Genomic DNA, 15,060 nt, shown 5'->3' with positions numbered 1-15,060 from the left:
ACGCACTGACAGCTGCTGGCAATCTGCAGCACAAGGCACAGAGCCTAATCCGCCCCCCAACAACCCTCACTCCCGAGATTTAAGGGACTAACTTTGGTTAGGGGCCAGAAGAAGCTATTTTCTCTGGAGACAAAAGCCTCTCTGGAGATTCTCCAATGACCACTATCATTGATGAGAGCACATCGTTATCTGTATCTGCAGAAGTAAATCGAAGAACTATCATCTTAAGGCAGAAGATGAATATATGGAGGATTTTTCCCTGCACAGCAAAACAATGCAACTTCTCCCCTTTTCCCTCTGAACTGGCCTCTGGCAGAGTCAAAGGAAGGACAACCAAAAAGTCTGACTCAAAGGCAAAACCTACAGTAAAATATCTAGCCTTTATGCAGACAAACTCCAGTTGACTTAGTGCAAGTTTTGCCTCAAGGATTGCTGAAAGGACACAGAAACTGCAGGATTCGGCTCTTTGCCAAAATAAATTATCCAGGTTACTGTATGGCAGGCATCAGTGCCACACTCCAGCAAATAGATTTATTACACGGGATTCATTTTCTGCTATATAATCGAGTTTTGTCACAGTCATAAAAATTTGAATTATTTACCAGAAAACTCTTTGAGCTCAGGAGAACATTATTTTTGTTTTTACAGAACTGTGATTTGAGGTGGAAAGAAAATGTCTATTAACAGTGGTGGAAGACACATAAGCTCATACCTGGGAATGACAATAAAATCTCATTAAAAATCATGATGTGTCATAAGTAAGTCTAATCAGTTTGGTGTCCTCAGGACACCCAAGGTCTCAAGCAATCGGGTAGTTTAGAAGCTCATGGTGGTAATCTCCTCCAGGCTGTATTTTTAGGAACTGGGGATAGCAGCAGGGTAAGCTGGGTCTTTTTGGGGTCTAAGGCATGTCCCTGTCCCAGCAGGACAGAGTAACATCGGATCTTCATGAGTGGCATCCCTTGCTGCTGGGGACACAGGGATCCTTAGGCTGCTCATCAGAGCTGGTATTTGGGGAGCGCAGAGGGCTCTGGGGCCTGACAGCTGCCTGACATTTTCTGTACACACAGTGTGTTTGAGACTGTTCACAGCACCTGGATTATGCGAACGTTGCTCCTGCATCCAGACAGGCACAGTTATGACTAAAGCAAAAACTTCAGGGCAAATTCATTATACTGCCATGAAACTCCCTTAATTTTTTTAGGAGTTTGTCACTGTAAATCCTTTTTAGGCATAATGTTCACGTTGGGTCAGATCCCAAACAAAGATGTTCCTGTGATGAAGCTTGAGCCCGGCATCACCACTGAGCATTTTCTTTATGAAGACATTCGTCAGAAGTATACAATTAACTACAGCTACAAAGCCAAAGTATCTGGATTACACTACATGAAGAATTTTGTCTTTCACTACATGATTACAACTTTCCTGAAGGCTATATGCATCTAAAATAAGATAACATACAAAGGGTGTGCAAAATACATTTTTCCTTTTCTCTGCATTTCATTGCACGTATAGGTATGCTGCAACCTCGCTTAGCTAAGCCCCTGGAATAACGGGAGTCTTGTGCTTTTACCAGATGGGAGGTTTGGCCATCCATAAAAGGATAATTCATATAAACAGAACCCATACAGGCACAGAAAGAGCTATACAGTAAAGAATAATAATTTACATATTTATCTTTACAGTTATGAGAATGTAAGTACTCACCTTTTTCATGCACCTTAAGTTCTTCTACAAAGTTTCTTTCTTTCCCAGTAACCTGTTCACCACGTGCCTGTTCCTTGGTTAGGAGGCCGAAGGGTGGTCTCAGTCACTAAAACACCATGTCTCATTTTTGCGCTACTTGCTCTCCTAGCCACGTTGGTGGTATTATAGTCTAGACCTACCATGGTCTTGTGACTGTGAATATGTTCTGGTAGGGCAGTCTGGTTACTCATGAAGAAAGGAATACTTAGATGTATTACTTCACACAAGATTTAGGAAAAAAACCAAAACAACACAACCTCAAACAATCCAAGCCCAAAACCAACCAACTAACTTAGTTTTTAAGCTTACCTCATCAATATGTCCAACAGCTCCAAAGATCTTTGCTGTTTGCCCAATCAGACTTGGAAAACTCTCACCAATTTCTTTCAACATTGGAAGAAAAGCAGCTAAGGCTGTTGGTTCATAGCTAGATATTTCTATAAGTATGTTTAGAATAATGTCACCATGGTTAGGGTCTCTCAGGTGGCCAAATAGAAGTGGTATACACTCTTTCAGCACCTATTAAAACGTCAGACAGAAACAATTTGTGAATATAATTTTTAAAATTGCAAACAATATATATAACCAAAAGAGGTACTGTGTATCACAGCGATAAAAATAAAACACCCAACTTCGATTCAGTAAAATAGTTTTCCACCCTTGCTGACCCTTGCACACAGCTATTGCTGAGGTCAATCAAAGTTCAGTTCAACATATGGAATAAGGGTAAGCTCTAGCCTTGAAATATTGCAGTTATGCATATATAAGTAAGGAAATGCCCAATTGTTAAAAAAAGACAAAAAACAATCACCTCACCAAATATTTCCCTTGCTCTGGGCCAGTCCTATACTTTCTTGATTAAAACAACCTAAGACTTAGCCTTCCCCAATGATATAGCAAATTAAAGTACTAGTAGAAATTTTTTGTTTCCACTGGAAACTAAATAATGTAACCAGGTTAATAGCTGGAACAGAGTAAAAAATAAAAGGCATCATCCTTATTGCACAAAAAAATCCTGTAGGCAAGTTGTCATTTCTTGTAACAACATAATTTTCAAGAAGCTGAGGATGTAGTCCTTAAAATCATCTCACAAACAGGATGCAGAGTATACAACTATCTACTGAATAATTATTTTTTCGTATAAACACACTGCGCACTAATGTACCTCTGATTCAGTGAAACTGTTGCATCTGTTTAAAAGACATTCCAACACAGGAACAGAGCATAAAATGACCCATTCTCTTATTTTTATGAGGATTATCAGTTTTAGCAAGTTGATACTTACTGTTCTGGCAAAATACTGCAGGTGAGTAGCTGAATCAATTGTTAGTAGTAATAAATGATAATAATAGTAATAATGAGAATACAAAACAAGTTCAGACATGTTGTCTCCAGCGTGGAGCCCTGCAATAGCCAGCGGTGCACCCCAGGCCCCTCCAGCTGACAAGGCCCTTGCTTCTGAAACGAGTTCTAGGTCGTCTGGGAGTTTGTATTTCAACAAAATTTCCTTGGCTACCTGGGGGAAAATACTAACTACTGTTGATTCTTCTTTTCCAAAGATTTTATGAATTTTATAAATTCACAAAGCAGGTAGCTTTGTGCCTTGTTCTAACGCACTGAGTGCTGTCAGTGACATGCAATTTCCAAAGCATGATATATTTTGCCTTAGATAACTCATCTCCAGCTCACTTCTAATCAATTTTCATTTTCCTTGATATGTAATTTAATACGGTTCATATATATATGTTGGAATAACAGTAACATAGTTACAGGAACTCATACTCAGCTGACAGGAAAAGCCAAAAAAGTTAAAAACATTTTCAATTTAACAAAACTTTCTGGTCCAGCAGAGTCATTGATATGTTCTCTTTATGGTTCATCTTATGTATGGAGAATTTGGAATGGAATTAAAGAATTCAGGGGGAAATAACATAGGAAAGCACTGTCATGCATGTTACTGGACCCCTCACTGTTCGAGGACAGGCTTAGCCAAATCATCTGAAACAAACTCCTCCAAAAGGAGATGCAGCATTTAACAGTAGGATATTCCAAACACTGTTTTACCCCAAGTTCTTTTCTCCTAGCCACAATCTGGAGGAGCCTGAGAAGATGGTGCTGTTCGGCTTGATCCAGCTGAGCCATCAGTGCCACCAGCTCCCTCAGATGGAGGTTTATCAGCTGCGGTTGCTTCTCGTACAGAGCAGGCAGGACACGCAGCAGCATCGAGTTCCCTGAGAACAGAGCAAATAAGAGACTGGTGACTGACTGCTGGGCAATACCCTGCAGCTGGAGAGAGCCCTAGAAAACCAGCACACACCTGGAGACACCAGTTTTGAAGAGTCATCAGTACAAAACCTGGGAGGCCTAAAGCACACTGTAGAAAAATATATACTGGGCCAAGAAGCCCAATAAACAACCTAAAAAGAATGAATCATGGCAAGTATAACAATGTAGATGTAAAAAAAAAAAAAAAATCCCATTAATTATAGTTCATTCTCAAGTACAAGGCTTCTTAATGAGCTTTCAGATTTGGATGATGCTCTGTGGAATCCTAGACCAATCCAAGTGTGATTTAAATTAACCAAAAAGAAAAAAAAAAGGCAGCTAGAAAGCATGTAAAAGCTATATTTCTCTTTTGTTGAGATTCAGACTTTCAAATTAAATAAGCAGCATATGGAAAGAATAGTTGGTTATTAAGAGAACTAAATATGCATGACAGTAAATTTGAACATAAATAGTTAAGGATGCCACTTCCAGGAATAGAAAGGAGCCAGAAAGAGTCAACTGCAGACAGACAAAGATATACAAAACACTCTCTCACACATTTTCTTAAGATGTCTGTGCAAAATTCAATTTGAAACCCAGGCTCATACCAAAATATATAACTTCACATCGCTGTACATGCCTGCCTCAATATATTTAAGTTTTACTTGAACAACATATGGAAAACATCTGCCTATTGCAATGTAGCACAGCTCTTTTTTGTAAACCCCCGAAAGTCCTTAAGGTCTCTTTGGATTTGGTTTCCAATAGGAACTAGCTCTCTGGCCTGCTGCTTTTTCTCCCATTTAAATATGAGCCTTGTAATTTTGGAAGATAAGCAGGTCACTTCATGGATGGTAGGAAAAGGATATATGGTTCAGACTGGACCACATCGTGCTCTTGCCAGATATGAAAACGTACCCCAAGATATTGTCAGGTTTTGCAACATCACCTCTGAGCCAAATAACTAAGATATAATTCATTGCACGTTCAGACAACTTTTAGTCGACCAGCTTGTAACGATCCCTAAGGGGTCTTTATGATTCAGAGAGCACCTCCACACTATTCATCCAGCCACACTTCTGCAACCTTATCCTGAACCATTTACTCTGCTTGAAGAACCATTGGCTTCTTGAAGGCAGCTCTGAGCCCTCTGTACAGCTGCTGCAGTGCTAAAGGCAAGGTTCAGAGCCCACCTCTACTCCCATGGACACAGTGAATTTCTGTCTTGTTCTTTGCTATTAGACAAAGCAGAAAGGCCAGTTGCAAAGGGAATACAATTGCTGATTAATTACCCTAAACAGATTAGCAAGCTCTTCTGTTCTGACCATTTTCTAGCCACATTCTTTGTGCAAATCTCTTCCTGATGTTACAAGTGAATATGTATAAAAAGTGCCACCACTTTTACAAGTGTCACTAACATATCATGGGATTCATACAAAGCACCAATTCACCCAAAGTTAGGACCAAAATTGTGAGAGGATGCATTTACCTGAACTTCTCTAGACTTTAATTAGAGTTTGAAATTGAAAAATTTTGTAACCGAATACACTAAAAATTACTTTCTTCTCAGGATAATTTAGTGCTTACAGAAATAAGTCCTTTCTTTGCACTTGCACACATTTAGCTTCCACTGGAAGATTTCTGCCCACATGGAACAGAGCCCTTAAGCTCCAGTTGAATTTCAGCAATGGTAACAATTGCAAAAGAAGAAATTCCCATGCTCCTGGATGGGCAAAATCATCTCAGCTGTAAAAGTGCAGAGGGAAGGAATTCAGCAGAGATTAACAAAAACTAACAGCTTTAAACAACAAAAGACAGCCACTAATCTGAGACACGCTATTGCCTAAACCAGGATTCCTGTCACAGGTATCTAGAAAGTAAGACTAATTATGCAATCTGAGAAAACAAGCATTTTAAGTATCGGATGCACTAGAGGAGTGATGCAATTTGACTTGACACAACATGATGGATAACAGCCATGAAACTTCTCTGCATAAAAATACTTTGTACAAATGCAAATTGGGCAGTTCCCTACAGCAAACATTGCCAGCTTTATATTCATTAACCAAGATAAATGAAAATCAAAGGCAATTTAGAAGCAACCCCATCACTTTGGAGTGATATTCAAGTGAACTCACTATCATGGAACTGCTTTTAATTGAATAAAACTCTTGCCATTTGTTAGTCACACCTTTTCAGTTTCTAAGGGATTTACATGCAGCTTTACACATGCAGCTCACCAACCTTCTGATTCTTAGAGCTCAGGCAGGCAGAAGTGATTATTGTGCCCATTCCCAAGTAATTCACTTTTTTCCATCTTGCTTCATCTGTCTCAGTCTAAACTAAGAGCCTGAAAAGTATGTTTGTTGTCTGAGAATGGAAAAAACATTATACTCAACTCCTCAATTACCTTCTTTCCCTCTTCCTTCCCCTACCACCCTTACCCCCAATACTTTCCAGATTAGATTTTCTCAGACTTTCCAAGCAGACCACACACTGGGAATTATGCAACTCAGGCAGAAAGTAACGTACAGCTGGGGACACTCCATGGCTTTGCACCCTTGGCTGCAAGCCAGGCAGGGAGGAGGCAGGAGGCATGGACAGCAAGAGGAAGCACCTCAGTGTGCTGCGATGGTGCCAGCCCACCCAGCTGCCCCAGGACTGTGCCCCGGGCACACTTTGGCCACATTCCCCGCACATGCGAATTGCAGAAGTTCCCTTGTGCTCAGTCTCTGCTCTGCCCAACCCAGCAGTGCAGAGGGCTTGTAAAAAACAATGAGCCTGGTAGCACACTTGTCCTGGTTTCGGCTTAGGACAGATATAATTTTGTACTTAGTTGTCAGCTGGGGTTAAACCACAACAACACTGCAACCAACAAGGAGCTCTCGAAGCTATATACAGCAGCGTTTTGACTTTCACTACAAACTGAGTATTCAAAGATAAAAGTTTGTGCACCAAGACTTATTTTTTTTCCCTGGAATGAGTCAAGTTAGGCACGTATCTCCCCGAAAACGTTCACTTCTACTTCACCAAACTTTTGAGGTTTCTAATAAATAGTAATGTTGAACCAATATATTATTTGCATTTGCAAGAGAGCAGTTGGAACACCGTATACCCACAGGGTGAAACGGTGAGACAGCTTGGCCCACAGGAACAGCACAGTCCCGTGGCCAGCAGCCCAGCACACAGGTAGCTCAGAGGTTTGCACCCCAAGGCTGGGTGCTGGGAGGCATCTGGTGCAGCAGCACAGCAGCCTTCTGCACCCCCAGGGCAGGCAGCTCCAGCCCTACCTGCCTCCTCGGGAAAAGGTGACACCTGCAAAGCCCCTCCTGGTCCCCACCGCAGAAAGGGCGATGGCTGAGGCCACGCACGCTGCCTCTGCTGCCGCATGCAGCTGCACCTCCCGCTCGTGGCCCAGGTGTCAGAAACAGAATGAGACAGAACAGAAATGCTGGGCTCTCTTTACACACTCCCATGCAATAATAAGGGGCTAAACCAGAGTCTCACATGGAAAGGGAACACGGATTACGAGTTACATACAATTATGTGGGGGTTTGGTAGTATTCTCTGAATATTTCATAGTCTTTATATAACTTGCATCATATTACCCCTAATCTCACTTAAGCAATACATCTCTGAAATAATTAATGGCCCATTGAACTGATAAACTTTCCAGAATTTAAAACAGATTAACACCAATAACAATAATACTTGGCACTAGATTAATGTCTAATCCCAAAGTGCCTTGTTTTGTTCTTTCAAAGTTAACAGAAAGTTAATCATGCAGCTGCTAATCTATGTGCTCTTGAAACAAGATAGTAGCAGTAACATATTATCCACATAGTTATGATGTTGTTACTGGTAATTAGGGCTAGAAAAGCAAAACTTTTAACAAGCTGTCTTTACAAGTTCTCCTTTATTGCTTAAAGCAGTAAGCTGTTTGCATATAATAGAAGGTTTTACGTATCACTATCAAAAAAAGCTACAATATTTAGGTTAAACTACACAAGTGTATCCAAACCAACTCCAGGTATATTTATTTTTCTACCAGTCCCCTCCAGAGCCCTGGCACATACCAACTACAAAATTAGTTTGCAGAGAACACTTCCCTTCCCAGAAACAACACAAAAATAACATAACTGATGCAGTCTGCGCTTGTAGGCTTGTGAACTCCAAGTGATTTTCATCCCCCGCTCTCACCCTCGCATTGCTGCACGTTACAGCAATCTGCTCTGGGAGGGGAAGCGGCAGCTCGCAAGAGCAGCTTTCCCCATTTCTTCCCCTCCACGAGTCAGCACATCTCCCCCAGTGCAAACCTGGAAGGCTGGAATTGAGCAAGCTGCACGCCCCCTTCTCCTCCCGGCCAAAACCAACAGTCAGAAGTGCTCTTATTACAACACTGGCACTAGCATTGCTCATTCATTCAAGCCGAGGCACTCGGAGCATTTATTAGGGGCTCACTGCATCTCACTCGCAGTCTTGTCTCTGCTGAAGTCTGACTTAGACTTGAGCTCCAGACAGCCCAGCTGTTTTCAGGAAGCAGCTAGAGAATGCTGCCCCAAGAAATACTTTTGCTGCTTACACTGTTCTGTGTTTTCAGGGCTTCTGTTTCTGTTCTGGATGAAGATGATGACTATGATCTCATGTATGTGAATCTGGATAATGAAATTGAAGGTCCAGGTCTTGGTACAGAGGAAAGTAAGTAGATTTAAACTAAATTTGTGTTAAGTGCAGAATTGCATTCCTTGTTGCTTGTCTCTTGAAGCAGTTATTACAAACAATATTTTTTTTCCAGACAAAGAAGCATGTGCTTGCACCAGTAGATTATTACTGACAGCAAGTGCTAAAGCACTTGGATGGTGTGCCTTGGAATTTACTTTATACTCTTTATTTTTCAGTCTTCCTGCAAGAGACTGATGATCACAGTTTTAGAATTGCTATTGTACACATTATTTTACTTTTTTGTTTTGATAATAGAGGGAAACACAGTGACAGTCTGGAGCACTTAAGCTTTGCACAGAGCAAGATTTTGTCAAATACTTCTGTTTAAAAATGTAAGTAACAAAGGAATAGCAACATCTGTATCTTCCATTCCAGCTGTTTCATGCGACTGCCAGCGAGAGCACACTAAATGGGACAAGCTCTTCATCATGCTTGAGAACTCGCAGATGAAAGAGAACATGATGCTGCAGGCAATGGACGAGGTCCTGAAGGTGGACCTGCAGACCCTGAAAGCAGAGCTGAGCCAGCTCACCACCAACCTCGCAGGCACCTTCACTGCTGCAGTTGAAAAAGTCACCTCCCACATCGTGTCACAGGTAGAGCAGGTGCTTGTGAGGAACAGTGACCAAGCTGAAGAAGCCAAGCGGCTTCATGAGTCTGAGCAAGGAAAGGTTCTTGAGCATGTTCTGCTGCTGAGCCACAACATGTCCAGCAGGCTCAGCCGCCTGGAGAGCACTTGGCTAAGGAGGTCTGAGGCAGAGGCTCAGGAGACAGCTTTTCAGCAGGACAAATTCAGTCCCACCAGAGGAGACAATCTCATTTTGAACTCTCTGTGGAAAGAGCTACAGCAAACCAGAGCTGAACTGAAGGCATCGCAGAAATGGGCAGCTCAGCACTTACTGCCAGCAGGTAAGTCCACGTGCACTATGCTTTACCAGAGAGCTCCCTTGGGCCTGTCCAAACAGACATCCTATAAACACCCCTCTTAAGCACCTTCCTCTGCATGCAACTCCAAAGCAATCTTATGAATCTAAATCCAAAGCAGCTTTGAGCAGTCTGTACATACAGGGAGGGAACCCATTAACTGATCTCAAAAAACAGGCACCAAACTTTTCAGCGTGGGATCAAAGAAGTGTTCAAAGTCATTTACACAGGGCAAATGCAGCTAGGATCCCACCTCCTGCAGGCTCTCCCACATCAAAATGAATGCCAGAGAGCAGCAAACATATTGCAAACGTACAATTTATGTTTGCTTACCTTTTACCTTCCCAGCTGGTAACTCCTATGCCTATGTACTAGCCACTGAGCTCTCCTGTTGTCTTCATGCATGTGTCCTTCCTCTTCCTAAACTAAACATTGTCTCACCAACTGCAAGTGCCCAAGAGCAGATCTAAATCCAAGGACACACTGCTGATGTCAACCAGCTAAGCATGCTTCCTGCAGCAGGGAGGGCACATTCACTGCATGCAACTGTCAGCACAGAATATTTCCTCAAGCATGGAAAAATTAGTAACACTGTGGTGGTGGTGTTTTGTTTTTTGGGTCTTTTTCCGCCCTTCCAAAATGTTTGCATTGGTCAGCAAGTGAGGTGGTCATAGAAAGCTGAGTTCATGTACCAAATTTTATGTAATTTTTTTTTCTGTGCACTTTAATATAACACCCAAAAAGCAGCTACAGCAACTTGGGGAAGGGAAATCATACCCCCATCTATTTCAAGTGGGGGTGCAAAATTGCTACATGCACAACATAACTACTTTGAATACAACTCTGCCTACCAGGTAGCTATCACCACATGTCATCTAAATGTTGACATGTCTTTAATGACCATTTTTTTCCATAAATCTAAGTTACTGCAGCTTAAAAACCCCACAGAAATCTGCACTTGCAGAATCCTGCAGGGGTGTGTGAATAGGAAATTAGGGGTGCAGTTACACCAGCCTTGCCAGCAACCCTTAGCAGTACCACCAGCGCTGAGCTCTTACTCAAGTAAGCAAGGGGTGCTTCTCATAATTGCTAAAGCAAAGGCAACAACATACACAAACCTATTGCAATACAAACACAACAGTAGTTTACACCAAAGCATTTTACAATCTAATGTGAATCTATCCTTTCATGCAGGGCATGGATTCAGCTTTATAAGTAAATTGCTTTTACTCCTTTATTTGTCATAACACTTCAGTAATCTTTGTGTAACAGGAGTAGATCTTACAGCATATCCCTTTTTTCTCAAACACACGCATCTTGCCTTCCAGAAAGCATGAGCTCATTCTTTATCTCCCTCCTGTAACACGGCCAGCCTTGCAGTCAGCTACTCTGCACTAGATGAGAGTAACAAACTTGATCAGCGTTAAGGATCTCAGTCTCACCAGTAGAAATCCAGATTCTTTCCACTGGTTCCTACATGACTTTTTATACAAATATTCTTATTTTTAATTTAAGGGATACATTTTAAAGTACTTCCAGAGCATGTCTCTGGAAATTTTTTTTTCAAGGGAATTTTTAGCAACTGACTTCAATTTCTCACATCTTGAATTACTGCCAGCCATACTCTTCAGGGACTTCCTAATCACACTTTTTGTTCTTCAGTGAGGCTGTTTTTAATTTTGTTTAGGCCTTGATAATAAAGCCTGAAAGCTTGCTAATTAAAAGCTTTTTCACAATAGTGTTCCCAAGTAGCATTTTAAGGAGTATCCCAACAGTTGTTGGCTGCCCCCGCCCCTCCTCAAAAAAGCCAAAGAAGAAATGTAAAATCTTCTCAAAGTTGAAGGGAAGCAGTCTATGAAATAACACAGCAGCACAATCCTGGAGGACACAAAGAGTCCTTCATGCACTGAAGCAGAAATTTCCACACACGGTTTAGACATTTTAGATCCTCTAACTTGTTTGAACAGGAAGCGAACCAGCTTAATTGTAGAAGGGGGCTGCCTTTTCGCCTGTACCGCCTAGAATATTAAGTTATATACAACTAGGGAACAGTACAGAGAATACCAAAAATGGCTTGGGTCTAGTGATCATCAGTTACTTTTCCAAGTTTCATTAAGTTCTGTTAGTGATTTTAACTAATTTCTATATATCAACATATTGATTAATTGCAGATGAGAGATGAACCATTTAAAAAAATATCAGTCTTTTACACATTTCCCATGCTTTACCAGTGCACATGAAAGTTACCCACCAACAGCCCTAAAGGCAGAGTTGGAAAAGGAAGTCATGATAATGAAAACACACATCCCAGCATGCTTCTGTCAACACTCCCTGTGCCTGCTTCGCAGTAGCCCCTGTCCCCTTCTCCTCTGCCAGTCAGTTCTCCATGAGACAACTGTGGGACACTGCCTAACTGCTCGTGACAGCTACCCAGCAGCTCTGTTTCTCCTGCCACAGCAGCAGCTTCACACTGCTATCCCAGGAATGGCACAGTATCTAAACCTGCCATTTGATAGATCACTGAACCCATTCCCATCATAACATTACCATTTCCATCACTTCATACTGAAAAAGGAGACAAGGCTAAAACAAGACCTAAATGAAACAGAGAGGACTACCCAATGTAATTACCCAACACAAAGTACTAATTTCTCTAGGTAACCCAGCAAAAGAGAAGCTCTCCCAGGAGGCATGTCAGAACAGAAGACATCTGCCCCACACAGACCCTCAGGGAAGCCCAATTTCCCATGGCAAGCACCAGGGAGGACAGGCAGCATTAAACCTAAACGTCATTTCGCATAGCACAAGACTACAGAATACAACACATTTGCAGTGCAAGAAGAGCCAAGCCTTGCTCCTGCAGCCTGACTAGCCCTTAGCCCCTTTGCCATAGTGTTCAGCAAATTCATCCATCAGATCTGGAAGCTTCTTCACAGCACCCCATAGGTGGGTTCCTACATCCCACTGGATGAGCTGAGCTCTCGGCTCCCTTTGAGAAGCCCAGAAGCAAGCATATGTCAAGGGTCCTAACTGTGCATGTACAAAGAGACTAGGTTTTATTTACCTAACAATCTTTGTAACTTTTTCAGGGTGTGAAACAGCGGTTCTATTTCCCATGCGTTCAAAAAAGATATTTGGGAGCGTTCACTCAACTGCTGGAATGAACCTTCACTCCTTTACTGCTTGTATCTGGATCAAGGTGACCGAGGCTTTGGACAAAACTATTGTCTTCTCCTACGGAACCAAGTTAAATCCATATGAAATCCAGCTTTATCTCAGCCGGGAGTCTGCGGTGCTTGTTGTTGGTGGTGATCAACACAAGTTAGCTGTCAAAAGCATTGTTGTTCCTGGGAAGTGGATCCATCTCTGCAGCTCCTGGAGCTCGGAGAACGGATCTGCATCCCTGTGGGTGAAGGGAGAGCTTGCAGCCAGTGCCTTGGACATTGCCAATGCTCACACCATTCCAGATGGAGGGATTTTGCAGATTGGTCAAGAAAGGAATGGGTGCTGTGTTGGAGGTGGATTTGATGAAGCTTTAGCCTTCTCTGGAAAATTAACTGGCTTTAACATGTGGGACAGAGTGCTCAGTGCCAAAGAGATAGCAGCACAGAGTGAAGAAGATGCATGCAGTACCAGGGGCAACATCATCGGGTGGGGAGTCACAGAAGTTTTGCTGTACGGGGGAGCCCAGTACATTTCTTAAATTCTGGCAAGACAGTTTCTAAAGTAGAGAACGTATTTCACGAAGACTGAATACCAATACATACGAGTAAACAAAGCTGTAGCAGCCCATGTCTCTTGAATTCCCAAGGAAAATTAGTGTTGCAAGTTTATAAAATGAGATACTATGGAAACAGGATTTGATCTCTGCTGTTTTGGCAAAACACTGAGAAAAATAATAAGCCCCCCCCCACACACAACTCCACACATCAAGGCATGATTTTGGAAAACCTGTTCCTGAGGTCAGATGGCCACTGTCTCTCTAGCACGTGTTTTCTGATGCATCAAAGTGAAAGGCGCTGTGGGCATTGCGGAGCTGAACAGCGCTCCTGGTATCCCTGCTGAAGCAAACTTCTCCGGCTGACCAGTCTTTGCAGAACAGACGTAAGGCTGCGCATCTGCCAGGTTCCTCCAGTCATTGGTTTTCATAGTGCTAATGTGAATTGTACAGAGGAACCACATAAACCAAGAAATGTGCTGTTTATTAATCGTTGTTAGCAATTTGTAGACTATAACAAAACTAGCTCCTTGTTTAAAGCATTATTTATGCCATGGATTGACCTAACATATAAAATTAATATTCCCCATCATAATCTGATGTTACATTTGGAGAAAACACAGCTGTATTATATTGTAAATCGACTTTGTAATAATTTTATTGAAATTATTTTTGTAAAGATGCTCTGTAAATAAAGATACACTTTACTAAACTAAAACTCTCCATACTTCTCATGCACTGAAACTCAAAGTACCAATTGGGGATTTTCTGTGGTTTGAATCGTGCAGTTTTAGCTGCTAAAAGAAAAAGAACATAAATAGCAACATCTCATACAAACAGAGAGACCCTCAGAGGACTGAAATCCAAGCATTAGCCATAGACAGCTATAAAGACCTGTCATGATAACAATCCCTCTTGTGAATGCTGCCACGTGCAAGGATCTGCCACTCTAGGAGTTCTCCCACAAGGGCATGGTCACTTGTACGGAAGAGATGCTTTGACATGCTGACACATGTGCAGTGACCTGAGGCTGTGCTAGCACAGCGCTTAGAGGCTGAAGGAAGGATTGGGTTTGAAATATCCCCAAATAAAATAAAGTAAATCAATCGCTACCTCATGCTCAATGCTGGCCATCTGAGAAGAACATACTCCATTTTAAGATACCTTTAGATATCCAAAGTAACCAACTCGCTTGATGATAAAAGGAGGTTTGTACAAGGCAGAATTGATGAATATTCAGCGGCAGTAGCTTTCTTTTTCTCATGTTCACAAGCTTATCTGAAATCCAGCAAAAATATAGGGCTGGATACAGTGCATAAGAAGCATATGCACTGAGCCAAGACACAGGTGGTGATTTGCGTGTGGAAAACAGAGCAGAAGTAGACAATGATGAACAGTCATTTGCTGGATATGTAACCATTTATGACAAGAACAATTATTCACTACCTGATGAAGCTTCTGAACAAGTTATTGTGAAAAACATCTTGTTCAAAGCAATTCTTATTTCCACTGGAAGCAGCCCACCCTTCTGCTCTATTCACATGTTTCTCTGTCTTTCTCATTCTCTACAGACGTCCTAAGAACTCACTTTGGAAAGTTTCTTGACATGTTGCTGCCATGCTTATTCCTGAATATGATGCAACTACCAGATCCTTCCATAATACAAAAGTAGTAAGAAAAATCTG

General features: G+C 41.8%; 2 protein-coding genes across 3 annotated transcripts in view; one reads left to right on the top strand and one right to left on the bottom strand.

Annotated features, from left to right (window-relative positions):
- Nucleotides 1–15,060, bottom strand: part of VEPH1 (ventricular zone expressed PH domain containing 1) — a 98,532-nt gene that overhangs the window by 56,116 nt on the left and 27,356 nt on the right. For both annotated transcript variants that reach the window (XM_037407275.1, XM_037407274.1), the window contains 2 exons: nt 3,811–3,977; nt 2,056–2,265 (listed from right to left, as the gene is read on the bottom strand). In XM_037407275.1, the coding sequence (XP_037263172.1) occupies nt 2,056–2,265; nt 3,811–3,977 (377 nt within the window). The remainder of the gene's footprint in view (nt 1–2,055; nt 2,266–3,810; nt 3,978–15,060) is intronic.
- PTX3 (pentraxin 3) lies at nt 8,400–14,048 on the top strand. Its single transcript, XM_037407276.1, has 3 exons — nt 8,400–8,709; nt 9,109–9,642; nt 12,747–14,048. The coding sequence occupies exons 1-3, from the start codon at nt 8,562–8,564 to the stop codon at nt 13,358–13,360; spliced, it is 1,296 nt and encodes a 431-aa protein (XP_037263173.1). The 5' UTR covers nt 8,400–8,561; the 3' UTR covers nt 13,361–14,048.

Source organism: Falco rusticolus, chromosome 13, assembly GCF_015220075.1.
Source record: "Falco rusticolus isolate bFalRus1 chromosome 13, bFalRus1.pri, whole genome shotgun sequence".
NCBI classification, from domain to species: domain Eukaryota; kingdom Metazoa; phylum Chordata; class Aves; order Falconiformes; family Falconidae; genus Falco; species Falco rusticolus.
Note: the sequence above shows the minus strand (reverse complement) of the source record. Positions and strands in the feature narration are given on the sequence as shown.

Coding starts and splice junctions, on each gene's coding strand:
- PTX3 (XM_037407276.1), top strand. CDS start 8,562: ATGCTGCCCCAAGAAATACTTTTGCTGCTTACACTGTTCTGTGTTTTC. Junction 8,710..9,108: donor AGGTCTTGGTACAGAGGAAA/GTAAGTAGATTT, acceptor CTTCCATTCCAG/CTGTTTCATGCGACTGCCAG. Junction 9,643..12,746: donor TCAGCACTTACTGCCAGCAG/GTAAGTCCACGT, acceptor TAACTTTTTCAG/GGTGTGAAACAGCGGTTCTA.